The sequence below is a fragment of the Accipiter gentilis genome, chromosome 14 (genome assembly GCF_929443795.1).
Source record: "Accipiter gentilis chromosome 14, bAccGen1.1, whole genome shotgun sequence".
In the NCBI taxonomy this organism is placed as follows: Eukaryota; Metazoa; Chordata; class Aves; order Accipitriformes; family Accipitridae; genus Astur; species Astur gentilis.
In genome coordinates, this window is record NC_064893.1 from 24,294,411 (window position 1) to 24,314,504 (window position 20,094).

The following is a 20,094-nucleotide window of genomic DNA, read 5'->3' on the forward strand; positions in this document are numbered from 1 at the left end:
AAAATAGCAATGAAATTGTTTTGCTTGAAAATGGAAGTTGCAACCGTTACTATAAGGGTAAAGAAACACTAAGTTATTAATTTATTTATCAAGTTAGTGAGGGCTAGTTTTCTTTTGAGGATGTCAGGCTAAGAAGATGAAGGATCTTCCATTTTTACAGGCGGAGTGACTTAATAGAGTATGCTTCTCTGACTTCCAATGATTAGGTCATAACATGTGGCATATAATAAAGGGCTGAATTAGTTACTTCGTATAGAATAAAGTCTTAAGTTGGGTTGTGGGTTTTAGTGCTGGAGTTCTTTACTTGCAACCTATGACAGCCTTCTCAATTCTAACATTCTGGAAGATTTTTATCTTTAGATTTCATTTGTAATACCTTTAACATTTTGTGATGCTCTATGTGACGATGTGGAACGTGATTTCACAAAAAAGAAACCAATGCACACTGTGTGGTGTTCCCCTTAGGTGTAGCTAATGAAAAGCAGCGGAGATTGTTGTACAACTTGGAGATGGAACAAATGGCTAAAACGGCTAAAGCCCTTATGGAGGCTGTAAGCCATGCAAAGGCTCCTTTTACTAGTGCCACTCATCTGGACCATGTCAGACCCATGTTCAAAGTGAGTGTGAAGTTCTCCTCGTATCTTCATTGCTAAGTGTTTTAAGCATGGGTAAAAGTGGAAAATTACTCTGAAGAGTTAGGTAATGCAACAGGTGGACTCTTGGGCTCTATTTGGTTTCAGTTACCTAGTGTTTGGGTTAAAATCAAAATAGACTTCTGAACTTAGTTTCTTTCTTTCTTTAGCTTGTATGGACTCCATTGCTGGCAGCTTACAGTGTTGGCTTGCAGAACTGTGATGACACAGAAGTTGCATCCCTTTGTTTGGAAGGAATACGATGTGCAATTAGAATAGCCTGTATCTTTGGAATGCAGGTTTGTATAAGACTTAGCGCGGGGCTTGCTAAGGGCAGTGTAGGCTTTGGGAAGGAGATGAAGAATTACAAACAACTTGCACATAGAAAACGAAGCATCTGGTCTACTGTCTTGAAATGGTAAAATAAAATATTACTGTCTCATTTTAGCTTGTTTTAAGATCTTGATCTCATCAAGCTTTTCAACTCTGCTTTTCTCTTATTGCTGAGTCTTCTATTAAGAGCGTTTACTAACTTGCCTCCCACTCCTCTTCAGCTGGAAAGTGCTCTAATAGTGCCAACTATACATAGAAGGGCAATTGTGTAGGCATGCTGGACAAGTAGCTTTCTCTAGCTCTTCAGGGACTTGATTATGGTGCTTGTTTCTCTGTCTTGTAGCTCGAACGAGATGCTTATGTACAGGCCCTTGCTCGTTTTTCCTTGTTGACCGCCAGTTCCAGTATTACAGAAATGAAACAGAAGAACATAGATACCATTAAGACACTTATTACAGTCGCTCACACAGATGGCAATTATCTTGGGAACTCTTGGCATGAGGTAAAAACTTGATTAGTTTAAATAGTGCAACTGTGTTGTCCTCTGAAAACTTTCAGGATTTTGTTCTTCTACTACTTTCGTTCTTTAGTAACTGAATTAGCTCCCAGCATGTGTCAGAACACTGTTTAAAATGTGGATTCAAGTGCATTATTATGTTAGTGGTTTATATATGTGTGTGTGTATGTACATATATGTAAAAAAATGCACTGCATTTTTCTGGCAGACCCTATAGACGCTGTGTGACCAATATTGTAATTTTTGTAGGTGCTTTTGATATGGAATTAAAACCATATTAAAATATCATTTGACTTCAGAAAATTCTGCACAGAAACTATTGTTTACGTGAACAAGAATGCAAAAATATACTAGCTCACAGGTCCAGACTTGTCTGTGCAGTGTTTGGCAACATCTATACCATGATCACATGAAAAACTAGGGCTAAAATAACTTGGTGGGGGATAGGTAAGGATAGGCTGTCAGGATCATATGTATTTTCTTACAGCATATTTTCCAGGAGCTCTTTAATCAGATCTAAATCTGTGCTGCTGCTAAAAGGGGCATTCCTGCTGCATTCTGTTCTTTGGCACTAGTCTTTGGCTACATGATAATATGACCCAAGTATTCTCTTGCTGACAAATTACTTGGACCTGGCTTACAGCATACCCTCACAAATGCTTGTGCCAATCCAAGGGATGTTGCAGTGGGGGAGTAAGAAAGAAGAGATAGTAAATTTTGTGCTGATGGCAAGGCACAACTTTAGCATTTTCACTGTCTATGTTGAAACATCATCACTACAAAAATTCTGTCTTTTCATCTCTCTGGGACAATGAACTCTCTAGAAGATGAACTCCCAAGTTGTTTATAGTTTTGAAGTTTGATGCTATAAGAAGTAATAAAAAGGTTTCCTCTAGTAGTTAGAGATCCAAGTTAGATTTTTGGGTACTGTTTATTTTGTCTCATATTGGAAGGATTGGTGGCAGCTGGTGCTCTTGAATGAGTCACTCAACTTTATCTCCAGTTGTATTGGTAATGTTTCAGTTACATCAAAACTGTTACCATTGTCAAAGTTGTTTTAAAGGTTAGAGAACCTGGGAAGGTTATAAATATCAAATATAAATATAAAATAGTTGTTAAGAATAAAAATATAATGGTGTCAAGAAACACAATGTTTTAAAATCTTTTGTTTTTAGATCTTGAAGTGTATTAGCCAGCTGGAACTAGCACAACTTATAGGAACTGGAGTGAAAACTCGTTATTTATCTGGCTCTGGGCGTGAAAGGGAAGGAAGCATTAAAGGCTATGCATCTGGAGGGGAAGAGTTTATGGGCCTGGGATTAGGTGAGATTAATAATCTTGGACTTTACAAAGATGCACATATAAGCGAACTATGATGGCTAAGAAAGCTCAATGTTCTAAAATATTAAAATTTATTTACTTGCTTCCGGGGAAGCTATATTGGATTAATGAAACTTAAAAAAATGGAACCATATATTTCAAGATGTATTAGTAACTACCAAATATGTTCTAACTTTGTAATTTAATTGGGTTAAGCAATTTAACAAAACTTCTCCAGATTTATTTGCTGGAACATGTTGTCAAAACTGTTTTACCATACTTACTAAGTCATGGTTTCGTTACCGTTATTATCAGTTCTTTCTTTTTTTGCTCTGTTTTTAATAGTAAAAACATCAGCCACTTATTTTTAGGAACTAATAGATGTTTCAGTGATTGATAATTGGTTTTCCAAATTAATTTCTTATCCCTGCATGTTGGGCTTGCTGTTCCAGCTTCTATTGTTCCTGCATAATGTACAAGAAACAAACCTTAGTTTTTAAGCTTTAAATTAGAGGGACGAGGCAAGTTGCCGCAATCTTTGGAAAACCATCAAGGACACACTTTAATTTGAAAATACTCTGGAGTTAGTGCTATACAGAGTGATGATGCTGAATATAACAGAACTGTGCCTGGCATTAACTACTTGTATCTGACTTAGAGTTAATATTTTAAAATAATATTTTATCATTTCCAATTTTTATTAACAGCTTTGCATCTGTTAATAAACATGATGGTTGACACACAATGCCCTAAGGGGAAAAAAACCCATACTTACTGGATGTTTAATTTTGTAATAATCTGGCACAGATCTGGCATCTTCTCCGTATAAATTACAAGCTAATTGGAAGCAGTAGTCGCTTGTCTTTGTCTACTTGTGTAAAGTTGGGGTTAATATAAGTCACGATTTCATGATGCTAAATACTGGGTTTTAATGGCTTTTACTGCAGGTAACCTCGTTGGAAGTGGAGCTGATAAACGGCATATGGCAAGCATTCAAGAGTCTGTGGGAGAGACCAGTTCGCAGAGTGTAGTGGTAGCAGTAGACAGGTACTGAGAATATAATCTCTTTCTGGGGAAAACATAACTTGAAGTTACTGATCATTTTCACTTTATTTACAGACTCTTGACAGGGACTTTTGTTCTTGAAGCCTATTTCTGTTGTGAGAAAGTTGCTGATACTTAGGTGCTTTCTCCGGACCCAATAAGTGTATCTCTTTAGGCATGTAATAGTCATAAAACAAAAGACTGTCATGAAATAACAGTATAACTAATGTAGTGTATTGTGAGAAGGGGCACTGTGTGTATTCATGTGTTTTTACGCCTTTTCTTTGGAGTAAGCCAGTGAAGAGCAGAGTTAGGTTGGTATTAACAGTGTTCAGCTATTTTTGTTTTACAAATCTGGTAACTGTCTCTAACTTATGTGTATGTATTCTGTGTATCTGGGGTTTTTTTTGTTTTTGTTTTTTTTAAATTTAGGCTGAACAGGACAGGTATCTGAAATTAATAAATGCCCTTATTCTAGTAAATTATGGCATTTTCTTTGGTCTTGTAAACATCAGTATTTTGGCATTTCTTTAGTTGCTGTTCTTCAGCTCTTTATTTGTTAGTTGCTGCATTCTTTTCTAAATCGTTATCTTTCTCATCTGTCCTTGTGAAATGTTTTCTAAAGAGATGCTTCTATCATAAACCATGTGTTGGAAGGGGACTTTTCTATCATTATTGAAAATATTGAGCAAGTCTAGAATCATACATTCAGACTTGTAGTGTTTATTGTAACGTAAATGTCTGTTACCATATCAAAGTCTAAAAGACATGGGAACATTTTCCGCTTACCGGTGTTCTATATGAACCACGATCAGTGGTCTGAACTCCCCTCAAGACTCAAGAATGGAAAATGGTGCATCCATAGTCCTTCTGCTGTCTGTTTTGATGGCCACAACTTAGAGTATTCTTGAACTATGTAAAGATCAAGCAGGTGGCTGGCATCCAGTAAAGTCTTGCAGCAAATCTTTCTTCATGTCTTTTTATTCTCCCAATGAAATTTAACACACTGTCATCCAAATGACTATTCCAGTACTACTTGTCCTGGATAAAATTGTGAGCCTGCACCTGTTTCCTGCAGTGGGACAGGAGCATAGTAGACTGTGACTTGCAGCAGGGAAGAGAATGCTTAGACTAGCAGAAGGACATGACCTGCTGCCAAGGAATAAGAGTAAAGCAGTCGCAGAGTTCATGGCATGGAGGATTGTAAAGTACCTCCAGGAGATGTGCTGACACTTGTCTACAGCACTAAGATGTGATTGACTCTTGTGGATGCGCAGCTAAAACTGCAACTCATTTATTTGTTCCATAGGATATTTACAGGATCAACTAGGCTGGATGGAAATGCAATAGGTATGTATGTTGACCATTTGCTGGGTTACAAGAACTCTTGCAATGTAACATCCTGAACTTACAGCAGTGTGTTTTAATGTTCAGTTGATTTTGTCCGATGGCTGTGTGCTGTTTCTATGGATGAGCTGGCTTCCCCACACCATCCACGGATGTTCAGCCTGCAGAAGATAGTGGAGATATCGTATTACAACATGAATCGCATTAGGCTGCAGTGGTCAAGGATTTGGCATGTGATTGGGGATCACTTCAATAAGGTATTTCTAAAAATCAAGTTACAGAACATACATGAATAGCAGGATTTCTTTAATCAGCTTTTTCCTTTTATGTTCTTAGTTGTGTAGGTTGTGATATATATAAAAAAAATAATAAAATCCAGTAAAGGCACCTAAAGGAACCACCTATTTAAAAATCTAAAGTGTATAAATAGAAATGGAACTGTTTATGGGAATGATTTTTAATCACTTCATTATATCATTTTGTACTTGTAATTTTTCTTTATGTCATTGTCTCATCCTTCTGATCAAATGCCAAATTAGTTTTTCTCTAAAATATATACAGGTGATCACGGAACAACAGTTATTTTCTTTAGGAAATAGGACCATATTTGGGTGGGGATTTTTTAACCTAAGTTTTTTGTTTTATTTTTTTTTCTTAGCATCTAGCTCACTATTATAGTTCTGCATTTGTTGCATACAAAATCCATGGGTCTGTTTAGTTGGATCAAATGCCTGAGAAAGCCCTCTCCAAAAGTAATCCCGTATTTTCTAAATATCTAAAAATTAGAACGTGCTAGCAATTTTTAATGGACTGACACGAAACTTGAATGATGAATTTGTTACTCATATAAGTAATACGTTAGGTGGTAAGTGTTTGAAAATATGCTTTTCTTCTAGGTTGGATGCAACCCTAATGAAGATGTCGCCATCTTTGCGGTAGACTCGTTAAGGCAGCTGTCAATGAAATTTCTTGAGAAGGGAGAGTTAGCCAACTTTCGCTTCCAGAAAGACTTCCTAAGGCCTTTTGAGCATATTATGAAGAAAAACAGGTGTGATGCACTGCAATGTTTGTGTTAGCTTGCTTTAGTCCTACTTAAAGATATTACTTGGTGTGGGTTAGATTGTCACGTACATGGAAGCGGCACAGTTACTTTGTGCCAGTGTAAAATTGTGCCACTTATGAAATTCTTACTTTTCATTTTTTTTAAGATCTCCAACTATTCGGGACATGGTAATACGCTGCATTGCCCAGATGGTGAACTCTCAAGCTGGTAATATTCGTTCAGGCTGGAAGAATATCTTTGCAGTCTTTCATCAAGCAGCATCAGACCATGATGGGAATATTGTGGAGCTGGCCTTTCAAACTACAGCACACATAGTTAGTAAGTAATACTTGACAGATGAGTGTACCAAAACTAGCTTAGCTGCTGTGATTCTGGTTTAAAAGGCCCATCTGAATAAGACTTTCATATTTCCAGATAAATAAACACAAGATCTTGCAGCCAGACTGTTCAAACTCTGCAGCTAGGTCTTAACTGCTAAGTCTTCTGATTTGCTATGGACAGGAAAAACTAGATATATATATATATCCTGCTACAGAACTTTGGATGTTTGGAATAGATTTAGTAAACTTGTATGTTGCTCCATCCGTCACAGTAGGTTGTTCTGGATTAAGGAACACATTTCACGAACTTCTATGCCAATTCAGTATCATATGGTGGGAATCATAAACCTTGTGACTCTGATATGTGACTGCTTGTAGAGTTTTGTACAGGCTACCTGCTCTAAAAGTCTATTTGAACAACATACTACTGCCACTGTCAAAGAAATACAATCAACTCAAATATTCTTGAAATGGACCTTCGGTATTGATTGTAGCTTTCTTGCATGTGCTGAAACTGCCCTCTTCCCATTAAATAATGTGGAAGAAAAAGAGCTATGGACGGTATTAATACATGCAAATAGTGACAAAACTTTTTTTGCTAACTTGAATTGCATAGATCTTGGGAGTTGTAGTTTGTTCAAAAGCTTGTACATGTTGGATTTGTTTTGTATTTTATATGGCCCTTAAGTCGAAATCTAACTACTTTTTCCTCTCTTGCTACAGGATAGGTAACTTAGGTAAATTTAGGTAACTTCATTCACAGCAGAGAAGATAACATCAAGCTTTACTGCTGTTATTTCCCAACATATCTTAAGAATTTTGGGTTGCATATGCTGTGAGAGGAAACTGAACCATATAAGAAGCCATAAAATAATCCTAGTTTATAAAATTGGTAATTACCCAACCTGAGAAAATGAGATGCTGACAAATTTGGGTGGTGGGGTGGGATGGGAAAGAATGCAAGGGAAGGCAGAGAACCGTATTTAATCCAGAAGACCTGGTCCTTTCACGTTTGTCCATTCGGTAGTGGTATACCGTGGCTGACATCTGTAGATCAATGCCAGTTTATATATGGATTTCAATATCAGTAAATTTTATGAAGTGTATTTGTTTGTTCTTTGCAGCAAATATTTTTCAACAGCACTTTCCAGCAGCAATTGACTCATTTCAGGATGCAGTAAAATGTCTTTCTGAGTTTGCCTGTAATGTTGCATTTCCGGACACCAGCATGGAAGCTATTAGACTTATTCGGTATTGTGCTAAATATGTTTCAGAAAGGCCACAGGTATTTTCTTTTAATTTTTACCCTTGTGTATTTTTACACTATCTTCTACTGTTAAACTGAGACTAATCTTTTAACTAAGAGAGAGCTTTCAGACTCAAACTTCAGTTTCCCAGCAGGAGGTGTTTGTATTTAAAGCTTATTCAGAATTAGCAGTCATTTTGGTATTATGTAAGCAGTAAACTAGGACTAATTACAAAATTTTAAGTCTCATCAGTCCAAATTGGAAATAACTGAATGAAATAGTCCTTTTTTTTTTTTTTTATGATGTTAGGATTACCTGGAAAAAATATTTCTTGTTCTATCACCCTAATTATATCTAGTTAAATTGGTTACAAACATGCATATTTTTCTACATTGGTCTATTGTGTGACTTAATATAATAATCACTTTGCTGAAAAGAGCCTGGAGTTGGATTGCATTCATATGTTACCGTTTCAAGACATGCATGCTGTATCTAATATGCCAGCAAAGGGTAGACTGGTTTATGCCAAACTTAGATTTCGTTATTACCTATATTTATGTAATTGTTGCCTGTCACTGTTAAACTTGCTTCCTAAAGTTCAGACCTCTGCAACCTGTAAAGCCTTTAGCAGAAATTAAGTACAACGGGTTTAACTGCTTATTTTTCATATTTTTCTTCCCAACATCTTCACAAGTAAATATGTCTCATTTATATTTACATTTTACAGGATTTGAGTGTTACAGTAGAAACTGAGCTAATTTAAGTCTGTCTGTACCACTAGTAGTATCTAAATCTGTCAGAATTAAAGATTTTTGAGATTTGTTTATTTTTTAAAATCTTTTTTTTTTTCTTGCCCATCTCCAAGGTATTAAGAGAATACACGAGTGATGACATGAATGTTGCTCCTGGGGACAGAGTATGGGTCAGAGGATGGTTTCCCATTTTATTTGAACTTTCTTGTATCATCAATCGTTGCAAATTAGATGTTCGAACAAGGTAATAAAGCTTTTATTTTAATTCAGTTAGTGAAAAGATCACAGGTATGCATTTTAACATCTTCTCCTCTTTTTCTTTGGGTTTGTTTATAGAGGCTTAACAGTGATGTTTGAAATAATGAAGAGTTATGGCCATACCTTTGAAAAACACTGGTGGCAAGATCTGTTCAGAATTGTGTTTCGCATTTTTGATAATATGAAACTGCCTGAACAACAAACAGAGGTAAAACCAAAACAACAACAAAAAATGAGTTTGTTTTTAAGAACTCGGACAATCAAGGCAGCAGTTTGTATTGTCTTGTCAGTATATTTCTACCCCATACTGCTCCAAACATAAGGATACGTTGTATTCTGCTGTATTCTGTGGTATGTATGAAACTTGTCATCGTATCCAGTGACTTATCTGTCTGTTCTGTCTGAATACTTTCATGGAGAATATTCACACTTCATCGTGAAAATGTATAGTTTTCTGAACAATATTCATGTGGCCAACTAAATGCTTCTGACAAGATGTCTGCAGTAGTAAGGCTTTTTAGTTTTATCTAAATTCTACTCCTCGGAGGCCACGTCCTTTGTTGAATAGCCATGTATAAGCCAAGTGCTATCATCATAGTAGAACCCACATAAAAATAAGGACTTTTCATTTTTTCTCATAGAAATCTGAATGGATGACCACTACATGCAACCATGCACTTTATGCAATTTGTGATGTATTTACACAATTTTATGAAGCTTTAAATGAGATCCTTCTTCCTGACATACTTGCACAGTTACACTGGTGTGTAAAACAAGGTAGTTTATTTACTTGTATCTTTTGATTAATGTATTTTTTTAAATTCTCATTACTTGAGAAGAGGAAAATTAACTGAATTTTGGAAGAGTAAAAACTACCATTAGGACAATATGTTAGGTAATAGATGGATGCAGTATCTTAAATATTGGAGGATCATTCTATTTAATTGGTTAGACAGCTCTTCTGTTAATGTATTTATGGTGCTATTGTGACAGAGCAAAAATTTCTAAAGAGCTGTGTTTAATCTTCTACCGACAACCTTTCTCCATTTCAATGCATGAATAAAAAACCTCATTTATTGGCAGAGATATATATATACACGTGTATGAGTTATGATTTTTTTCTTCCCCCTGCCAACCATCTAGTACTTTAAAATATGACTTTCTAAAGAATGTATTTTCTTTTGAGCTCCAACTCTTATGCCTGAAATCCTGTGTATTGCTAGCATGAAATGTGGGGTGACTACCTTGCAGGAAATCATAAGTTTCTAATTGGTGCTTTTCCTTCCTTTGTCTCTCCTTTCTTTCTGCTTCTCTCCTGTCATTTGTCTTCACTGTTTGGATTTCAGTCTCATCAAGTCTATTTTTAAACACTATTTTTAATTCAGTAGGCTCCTAAGCTTGATATTATTGTAATATACTTTATAAGTAGGCTTGGAGCTAAGATACCATGTGTTTCACAATATTGGTAAAAATGTTTAATGGAGCAGTAATAGACAATGCTTATTTTTTCATTGATATTGTAGAAGTTGATAAATATGGAACACTTCTTTCACAGATAATGAGCAGTTGGCTCGATCAGGTACAAACTGCCTAGAAAACCTGGTAATATTAAACGGACAGAAATTCAGCCCTGAAGTCTGGGGCCAAACCTGCAATTGTATGCTAGAAATCTTCAAAACTACTATTCCTCATGTGTAAGTTCATAAATTTAATTCGTATACTAATACCTGATTCCAGAGCAACAATACTTACCTTTTTTTTTTTTGTTTGTTTGTTTGTTTTTTTTTTTTTACTTTGTGAAGCTTGCTAACGTGGAGGCCTGTGGGAATGGAGGAAGATTCAGCTGAAAAACACTTGGTAAGAGTTAATTCAGTGCAACAAACTAACTTGAAGGGTTTCATGTTAAGTTAGTTTTTGAAATACTTTATTGTAGTAAATAGACTTGACCACAAATACTGGAATTGACATTAGCTTGTATTTGGTGTCATTGTAAAATAAGATACAAAGAATGGATGCAGGAAGCCTTTGAATCTAAGATTAGTGAAGTAATCGGAAAACTGATAGCTGGTTGGTAGTTAGTGTTTTGGATTGCTAGAATTGTTCTGCATTTTCTTCTAGGATTTAGACCTAGATCACCAGTCTTTAAGCAGCATGGATAAAAATGCTTCAGAAAGAGGACAAAGTCAGTTTTCAAATCCAACAGACGAGAGCTGGAAAGGTGGTCCTTATACAAGTAAGGAAAACATGCAAGTTTATTAAATGACCTTTTATAGCCACTCTTGGTCTACTTCTGTAGTTCTGTAGAGAAAGTTTTTGGGCACTTAAACTTGGGGTACATCTTTAAAACTTGTGTTTATGCCTTGCAGAGAAATTTTCTCTTTGTAAGATAATTCACAGCATCACTAAATATCACTAAAAATGCTAATGGTAATGTAGTGTTTTGCTAGTCTGTTGTAAATGAATTGTCATAAGTTGCTTCTGAAACTTGTGTTACTCCATTTCATTAGACCAGAAACTATTTGCTGGCCTCCTTATAAAGTGTGTGGTACAGCTGGAACTAATACAGACCATTGATAATATAGTGTTTTATCCAGCAACAAGCAAGAAGGAAGATGCTGAACACATGGCTGCAGCTCAGGTACCATCAGACTTATTTAATCTTGTTGTGGCAGTAAAGTACAAAGACTATCAAATAGTCTGAAGTGTGTTTACGAAATAGAGCATATAGTCTCTTCCTTTTTCTCTCAGGGGTACTCTGAATTTGTGTGTCATTACTCTAAGATGTGATTATTTTTTTTTGACTGCGTCCAGTATTTCCTGGCAGTCTGCCTGTTGGATTATTATATTATCCTTTTTTTATTATCAATGTAATGTATTACCATTGTTTTTATGATGAATACATAGTCATCAAGGAAGTTTTTTGTTTGTTTGGGGGAGAGCATTCTTTTCTGTTGTTTAGCCTGAGTGTCTTCATTTAGCCACAGTTGAGGCTTTGCTCAGTCTCTAGGTGTTTATGCAGAAGGAGATGCAGAACTTTAGTAAGGTTAATGGTCAAGGTTTAACTCATTACCTGCCTCATAGAGGTCCTAGACCCTGAAAATTCTGATTCTAGGGAACAGTGCCAGGTAGCTCTTGCTTGGTGATATTGTGAAGGCCCTAAGCTAGAAGTTTGGGCTAGTGCATTCAGGTAGTGTTTTGGGGATGGTATAGTTAAATTCCTAATGAAATTAGCTAAAAATGTTGAGCAATTTTCATGAAATGTGACATTAGCCAAAGATGGGGAATTTCTACACTATGCAACACTTAAACTTGCGCTATTTTTGTGGTTCATTTTGATGTTTTTCAGAATTCAGCAGACCTACTCGGCTCCTGGAGGAGAGGAAATGTTCTATATTATATTGCTATGACTTTTTAATGCCTTGATAAGGGAGGTTCTTACCTTGTTGTTCTTGATTATTTATTTTTTCTTATCAATAACTAGGATAGATCATAACTGCTCTCTTTTAAAATATCCTGCTGAAAGGAGTACAACCCTGGTATTTGACAGGACCATTCTGCTGTGTTGTATTGCACTAATATTTCACTTGTACCGAAAAATGGAATCTGGAGTTAGTGGTATATGGTCTGTGAAATATCAAAGTCTCTTTAAGTTTATATAAAAAGAATGTTATTGACGTGCCTCTCTTGCGCACATGCGTGCTCTCTCTCTCTCTGCTCCCCCCCTTTAGCGAGATGCATTGGATGCAGACATCCACATTGACACAGAAGACCAAGGAATGTATAAATATATGTCTTCACATCACCTCTTTAAGTTACTAGATTGTCTGCAAGAGTCTCATTCATTTTCAAAAGCCTTTAATTCAAATTATGAACAGCGAACTGTGTTATGGAGAGCAGGTGAGGCTTATTTTTATTTTGATAAAAATACTGAGCTGCACTTGCAGCTTTAGCTGTAGAGATACAAACGTATACCATTGCAATAATCTGCAGTTAATGTGACAGTGTTGCATGCTTTTATTACTTGTCTCCTTCCTGATGACTTGAATAGTTGTTTGCTAAATTACCTGCTTTTTTGATTAAAGTAGAGCTACACAGTTGGTACTATGTAGTTAAATATCTTTACAAACAGATGAGGTGTCAAATCAAAATCAAGGAGGAGGAGATACTATCTGGACAAGAAATCATTACTGTTCACTAGTGGAAGTATTGTTGATAAACTTTACCTCTTGGCTAGTAACTACAAATGTGATTGTTCCCTCTCGCCCTATGTGTAACTGATTTCTAGGGTTCAAGGGTAAATCAAAACCCAATCTCTTAAAACAAGAGACCAGCAGCTTGGCTTGTTGCTTGAGAATACTCTTTCGAATGTACGTGGATGAAAACCGCCGAGAGTCCTGGGATGCTATACAACAACGACTGCTTAGGTAAAAGTATCAACGTGGTTCTGAAGTGTTCTGTTTTCAGCCAATATGGTGCATCCCTGTATACAAATGTTTGAAGTTGCTGAGCAGAGTGTGAAAAGTATATGGAGAGACGGGGCAGGGGTGGAGGGGATGTGTGTATGTGTGTGTGTGTATATATATATAAAAAATATATATATGACCATTCTTCATTAAAAGTTAATTTAGCAATAAGGAAGCAACCTACCTGGAATAAATGAAGCACCTTCTTGTCTGAGATAAGCGCTTTTTTTACAAAAGTGGTGGTGTATGAATACTCTTCACATCTGAGTACATGATGATATTTAGAGGTATAATAGAATACAGTAATCTAAACAGAGTGCAGTATAAGCTGCTGTATACCTGGAACTTAGGTAAATGTAGAAAATTATGTTAAATGAATATAAAAAGGTAGTGGTGTCCCCTTTATTTGAGAAGTGAGTTGTTGGTATATGGAAGTTCAGAGTACTAATCTCTAATCAAATGTGAGGAACTCTTAAGCTTGCTGTTGGCACTAAAGTAGCAGTTTTCAGTAGCAATCTGATTTATCAGCATCTATGGACATAGTAATCTTTTTAATGTGCAAAAGGGGAGGTTCTATTTCTTCTTTAACTAAAGTAGTGCCCCAAAAAAGCCTTATTAAGTGGTACTGTTTGTACCTTGTGTTGACAGTCTACAGCAAGGACCAAAAATTTATTAATACAATAGTAATCCCTCTTTAATCTGTGATGCTGAGCTCTGCAGATCTTCATTAAAGCAGTCTGGATTTGGAGGGAGAACTCTTTCATGTTGCTGTTGCCTAAGCTGTCCCAGTGTAAGGATCAGGAAATAATGTTTACAGGTTGAAGGTGACAACACTTTAATCACAATGTTTATGAGGAAAATCAGACTCTTCTGCCTCTGACTCCATGTTTGTTTGTTGACAACATGAAAACTATTTCGGTTCAGTTATCTGTAACAACTACTCTAACAGAAAAATCGAGACAAGTTCGTGTAATTAAAGTTGTTGCATTTGATTGAAACCTTTCCTATGGGAATGCATCTTGTTTGAAAAAAAAAAAAAATACACTGAGAGGACAAACAGTGCCTGTTATAAAAACTTCTAATCAGTTTTCTTTATGGTTTGTCCAAACTGTGTCATCTCTTTAGTGTATGCAGTGAAGCCCTGGCGTATTTTATTACTGTGAACTCAGAAAGCCACAGAGAAGCTTGGACCAATCTCCTGCTGTTGCTCTTAACAAAAACACTAAAAATCAGTGATGAAAAGGTAAGAACAGGCTGAAAGTCATGTCTGTTTGCATTCAGGTATCTTTTCATTTCTGCTTCTGTTGAATTCAGTCTTTATTACCATCAGTATTGCAAGCTGGCTAGTTTGCTTACATAGTGCGTACTCTCCTTGAAATACAGTGATTGTTACATATCCGTTTCTTTTGCAAGCATTCTACATTGTAAAAATCAGATTGTGTCCAAGAAATTCACAGCTGTATAGAAATATTGATAGAATTACTGCAGAGCTTTCACATAAAAGCACAAATATTGTGCAATAAAGGATGGGCTTGTGCTGTTATTACAGCTGCACAAGAATGGTAGAGGTAAATTTCACCAGTACAAAATTGGAATTCTGGTTCCTTGACAGTGATGGCAAAAAATAATTTTGAGGATCTTGGCTGTCTTGAGGAAAAGGTGAATGCAAATATTCACTACATTAGAACATATAGAGAAACTTCTGGAAGTTGCTTACCGCTTTTTTTTTTTTATAACTTCATCTTTTTCTGAAGTGTATGTTTTCCTGGTGTAGGTTTTTTTCTGTATTGTAAAGTGTGTAATTTCACTTTGCTTTTGTGTAGTTTGGAATGTTTTATTGCAATTTACCAATATTTTAAGAAATTGGTAGTAGTGGTGGCTTGGCTGCTCCATGTTGCAGCAATTCAGTAATGTCCCTGTGGTTATGGTGTGTTGTGAGAATAGTCTTAACTCTCTAGATAAAATGGCAACTTGGCCATTCCTTAGTACACAATCCCGCTATCTTTTTATTGTAAAAGTTCTGTGGAGAAAGTGTTCCATTAACCTTCCTGATTAACTGATACTGAGCAAAGGAATAGAGGACAAAACATATTTCCTGTTGTGTAAATTCATGACAGATTTGAATCTTGAATCCTGTTTGCAGTTCTGATCCCCCATATTGAAAGGTGTATAATGGAGCTGGAAAAGAGTTGGGAGAGTGTAACAGGAAGAAGGGATATAGACTGGTTCCCATACATGGAACTGTATGTAGGTTAGACTTTTACTCAGTTATTTTGTTATCCAGAAAAGAAATAATAAAAATGAGAGCTGCATAAAGTCATTAGCATGAAGAGATGGAAAGGACTGAATCATTATACTGTAAGAGACAGTGAATGAGAGTTTTGGAGATGGCAAGTCACTGTGGGGGGGACCAAACACACACATAATGGAGATACATTTTCACACACCGGTTCAGCTGTGTAAGGCTTCATTATGTATTGTGGATGGTATTTTTAAAAGGCTGGAGAGGCAACTGGACAAATTCACACCAGAGGGCAGTGTTTCTACAAGTTGTCCCTAATACTACCTCTAGCCTGAGAAACCCCTGAGGCACAAAATAGTCTGACTCTTATTTTAGGGAAGTAATGCCAAATGCATGCTCTGTGTGTGGTTTCCTGTAGGCATCTGCTCAGGCTGCTGCAGAAAACGGACACTGAGCTTGATGGCCCTTTGGCCATCCAGGAGGGCCTTTGAGTGAGACCTCATGTTTTAACAAGCTGATGTAGCCATGAATGTGGAAAAATTCTGTGCTTTCCTATAGTAATAGAGAGTAATGTTCTTTTTTCATACCTTCTTTGATAGTTTAGGGCACATGCTTCAACATATTATCCATACTTGTGTGAAATCATGCAATTTGACCTGATTCCTGAGCTTCGAGCTGTGCTACGGAAGTTCTTCCTGCGTATAGGTGTTGTGTTCAAAATCTGCATAACAGAGGAGCAGATACGGACAACTGGGATGAATTTACCTTCATGGTAGCCCTAAGTAGGGTTGGTTACTTCAGCTTGTACATAAAGCTATGTTCCAGAGATGGATTAAAATGGATGGGAAAAAAATGGAACCCTGGTGTATCAACACAGCAAGTTACTCTTACCACAATGGCATCTGGGGAGGAAGAAGAAAATCCTGTTCTGTCCATCCTACAAAACTATCAGCAGTTTTATTTAAATTATTGCTTACAGAGTTAATACAGTAGATGTAAAGCCTCTTTGTTTCAATGCTAGTCATTCTTATGATCAAGTCTGTCTCTTCTAGTCCTTTATCAATTGTTCAGTCTTGCATCCCAGCTAAATCTGATAAAACAGCTGGATTCCTCGATAGAAATTATGCCCCTTGGAAATAATGAATATAGTTGTATAGCCTTGTGATGTTAGCACATGTGTTCATAATAAACTATACTGCAGTGGCTAATGACCACCTAAGATCATTCTGGGTTTTTCTTTGTGCGTACATGACTAGACCAGGAAGCATGTTAGAGTTTTTGAAGTGGACAGCCTGTAGGATATTTGGGGAAAGGGTTTTCCTCCTGTTTAGCAAGTAATTTTTAAAACTTTTTTTTAATATCAGTGCTTCATTTTCTGAGATTTATTTTTGTTTTTACAGAAGGTTTTACATGAGCAGCACACAATAACATCTGCTCTATTTAGCTTGTTAGTCTTGAGTTAAAGACATTTTAAAAAAAAAAAAAAAAGACTTCAAACTTTCCATTTACTTTCATACATTGCCAGATCATGGACAGAGCATATACAATAGTATTATAAACAAGGTTCAGAACAAATAAAACCACCTTTTTTTACCCTTGAGTACAATGTATTTAGTAGTAATAAGTCTGTTTAGCAAGAAGTCCTGTCCTTAATACATATGAGGTTCTGTCTCTCTTTACTGCAGATCTGTAACTTATGATTTGTCTTTTTGTCCAAATGATTTGTGTTCTCAGCTATTAGTTCCTATTGTGATCTAAAAAGAAAATAAAAATTGAATTGCCATGAAACTGCTCTAGCAAAATTAAACAAGTTCATTCTTGTATTGTAAGAGTTACCTTCAAAGCATAGAAATATATTGGTATCTGTGATGCAAATGTGACTTAGCACTGCAGCTTAATTTGCCCTAGAGATTTTTCTTTCTTTGAAATGCATCAGTTTCCTGTGACAACTGTTTCCATGACAGAATACCAGTTTACAGTTGAAGTACTGCAGGACTGAGGTCTGTCCTTTGAAATAGTTTTAGTTTCATGTTTTAAGACTTCTCTAAACTGGAAGAGTGTGGCAGGATTGGCGGACAGGTTCCACTTCCTAAAATAATGTAGACAGAAGTGTTACATTAACTGCTGTGCTATCCATAGTAGCAAACCTAAAATATAACAGTATTAAAAAAAAAAAAAAAAAAAGAAAAAACCCAAACAAAAAAGCAACCAAACAACCGACTTGAATGATATTAAGTGTTTAACCTGTTATTTTGCTTTTTAAATTGAGTTTCCTGGTAGGGTGGCCTTAGTTGTAGTTGTTTTGGGCTATTCCACTCTAAGAGCTGTTGGGATTCTTTCTTTCTTTTTTTTTTTTTTCCTTTTTTTTTTTTCTTCTTTTTTATGAACTATTTCCAAAGGGTTCATATGGTGCTTTTCAGTAAATTGGCTTGTTCCACATAGGCATTGTTTGGGAATGGTTTTGCAGTCAATAGTAGTGATAATGCTTTCACATTTTTATTTTTACTTTTTACTTTTAACCAAAGAAAAATAAATGGTGATTGCGGCTCTTTAACTTTTAAACACCCGTTAGATAAAAATCTATACACTAATATTTAGTAGAAAGGAATATATGGCTATATTTTACAATAGGAAAAGACTGAAAAATAAGCAATGCTGATATTTAACTTGCTGCATTTGAAATGTCCTTTTGCTTGCATTTAGTATAGTTGCTCATTCCCTGGTAATGTCACTTCATCAATTACAGTAAAAATGAAGTATTTATTTTAATTCTATTTAAATCTGTAAGAGTAGTCTATTCCTTTTCTTATGGTCCTAAAGAAAATATTTGAAACTTTGTTCTTCAGATTTTGAATGTGTCACTGTCTCATTGAATGTATACCCTTATCTCTTATCAAAACCACAACTTTCTTAAAGTTGCATGCTTTTTCTGTATTGTACAGTTTTGAAAGCGTTACAACTCATGTCTTGAAACAAGTCTCTTAATTTTCACATCTTACATTACTTTACAGTTGCATTGTGGGCTTTCTTTACTGTAACATGCAACATTTGTACTATCTCTGGATATAGAATAAGGGCATTTAATCAACCCTTTCCTTCAGCCTTAGTTCTGAGACTGTTCTTTTACTTAAGTAAAGCTTTTATTGTATTTATACCATTTATAAACTGCTGAAATTAGGTATGTGACATCAAAACATCCTAGGCTCTGTAGTGCATGAAAGAGAAGCGGGACTGGAATGCAATTGGATTGTAACAGCCTTAATCCTGTCAATTTTCTGGAATTGATTGTACATGTTAAAGCAATAAGAATGGTATGTTAAGTGTAATACCTGAAACAGTTGTATTCACATCAGGTGTTTGGTTTCCCTTATACAGTCAGAAAGACCATAACCCATAGACATCTTAATGAAGCTAAAAATGCTGAGCCAAAACTCCTGCAGTAGTCACTGCTGGTTCTGATCTTGTCCTGACTCTGCTGACATAGACTTCATCTGCCTGTAGTGGTTTTACTGGCTTCAGTGGAACTATGACTGAGAACAAGATTCTGTGTCAGCATATCCTGGTAGAGATCGAGACATCTGTGCAATACATGAAGTAACAAAAAGTAACCTCTTAGACTTTTCAAGTAGTGTTATGCAACAAGTTAAACTATAAACTGATTTACCTATAATGGTATAAATATGGAGACTGCATGATATTTGCTATTACTTCTTATTTTGGAACCGTCTAGGAAATAGTTAGGCAGGGGGAGGATGCTAATGAGGAAAACCCTGAAAACTCCCTTTCATGTTGACTATTGTGTTTTACAGTACTAGAAAATATTATTTTTACAGTGCTTTGTTATCCATATCTCCCATCTGTAAACAGAACAATCTGAAACAATGTCCACAAATATAAGCAACCACCCCCCAAATTTTAGCTCAGTCTTACTATTAAAAATGAGAAAGATTAAAAATAGTAACTTTTAGTCTGAAGTAGAACTAAGCTTTTTCTGTCAAAAGCGCAGCTCCCTTTAATATGTAAATTCAGTTTGTTCAGCACCTTTAATGTTATTTCTGTGTAAAATGTATGTTTTCATGTATTTAAAATGCCTAAGTTTTTTGAAGATCTCCGTATTAAGTGCATTTAATATCAATAATTTAAAAAAGAGCATTCCTTGCCCTATGGATGTATACATTTTTGAGAGAATACCAAAATTATATAATATGAAAAACTATGTAAAGTTTTCTACATGAAGATACTATGTATAATACTGTTATAATATTCCATGCTTTAATCAAGTGGTAAATCAATAAAGTTTTAAGAAGTGTTGCTTGGTTTTGTCGTCATGCAGTTGATTAGAAGGCTTGTAAGCCTCCAGCCTGCTCTCCTCCCCATGAGACTAGATCACTGATGAGAACCAGGGGCCTTTCCCATGTAGGGCCGTTGGCTGGTTGTTTTGGGTTTGTTGTTTGGGTGGTGTTTTTTTTTTTTTTTTTTCTAACACACTCACTCCTCCTGGCTGCTCTTCCTCTCCGTCGCCCTGTCCCCTTTCCTTTATCAACAGAAGGGCTCCT

General features: G+C 35.9%; 1 protein-coding gene across 2 annotated transcripts in view; it reads left to right on the forward strand.

Moving 5' to 3' along the window:
- ARFGEF2 (ADP ribosylation factor guanine nucleotide exchange factor 2) overlaps window positions 1-19,849 on the forward strand; it is a 38,440-nt gene extending 18,591 nt beyond the window's left edge. Inside the window, exons 19-39 of one of the 2 annotated variants that reach the window (XM_049816551.1) lie at window positions 466-617; window positions 803-931; window positions 1,309-1,467; window positions 2,658-2,805; window positions 3,750-3,849; window positions 5,156-5,196; window positions 5,281-5,450; window positions 6,090-6,241; window positions 6,402-6,574; window positions 7,701-7,861; window positions 8,689-8,819; window positions 8,912-9,041; window positions 9,475-9,610; window positions 10,389-10,527; window positions 10,636-10,690; window positions 10,952-11,066; window positions 11,341-11,471; window positions 12,562-12,730; window positions 13,119-13,257; window positions 14,422-14,539; window positions 16,138-19,849. In XM_049816551.1, coding sequence (XP_049672508.1) covers window positions 466-617; window positions 803-931; window positions 1,309-1,467; window positions 2,658-2,805; window positions 3,750-3,849; window positions 5,156-5,196; window positions 5,281-5,450; window positions 6,090-6,241; window positions 6,402-6,574; window positions 7,701-7,861; window positions 8,689-8,819; window positions 8,912-9,041; window positions 9,475-9,610; window positions 10,389-10,527; window positions 10,636-10,690; window positions 10,952-11,066; window positions 11,341-11,471; window positions 12,562-12,730; window positions 13,119-13,257; window positions 14,422-14,539; window positions 16,138-16,314 — 2,825 coding nt within the window. In that variant the 3' untranslated portion in view covers window positions 16,315-19,849. Of the gene's footprint in view, window positions 1-465; window positions 618-802; window positions 932-1,308; window positions 1,468-2,657; window positions 2,806-3,749; window positions 3,850-5,155; window positions 5,197-5,280; window positions 5,451-6,089; window positions 6,242-6,401; window positions 6,575-7,700; window positions 7,862-8,688; window positions 8,820-8,911; window positions 9,042-9,474; window positions 9,611-10,388; window positions 10,528-10,635; window positions 10,691-10,951; window positions 11,067-11,340; window positions 11,472-12,179; window positions 12,731-13,118; window positions 13,258-14,421; window positions 14,540-16,137 lie in introns of those variants that run through there. The other variant, XM_049816552.1, reaches the window with a different exon arrangement.
- Window positions 19,850-20,094: the final 245 nt, after the last annotated feature.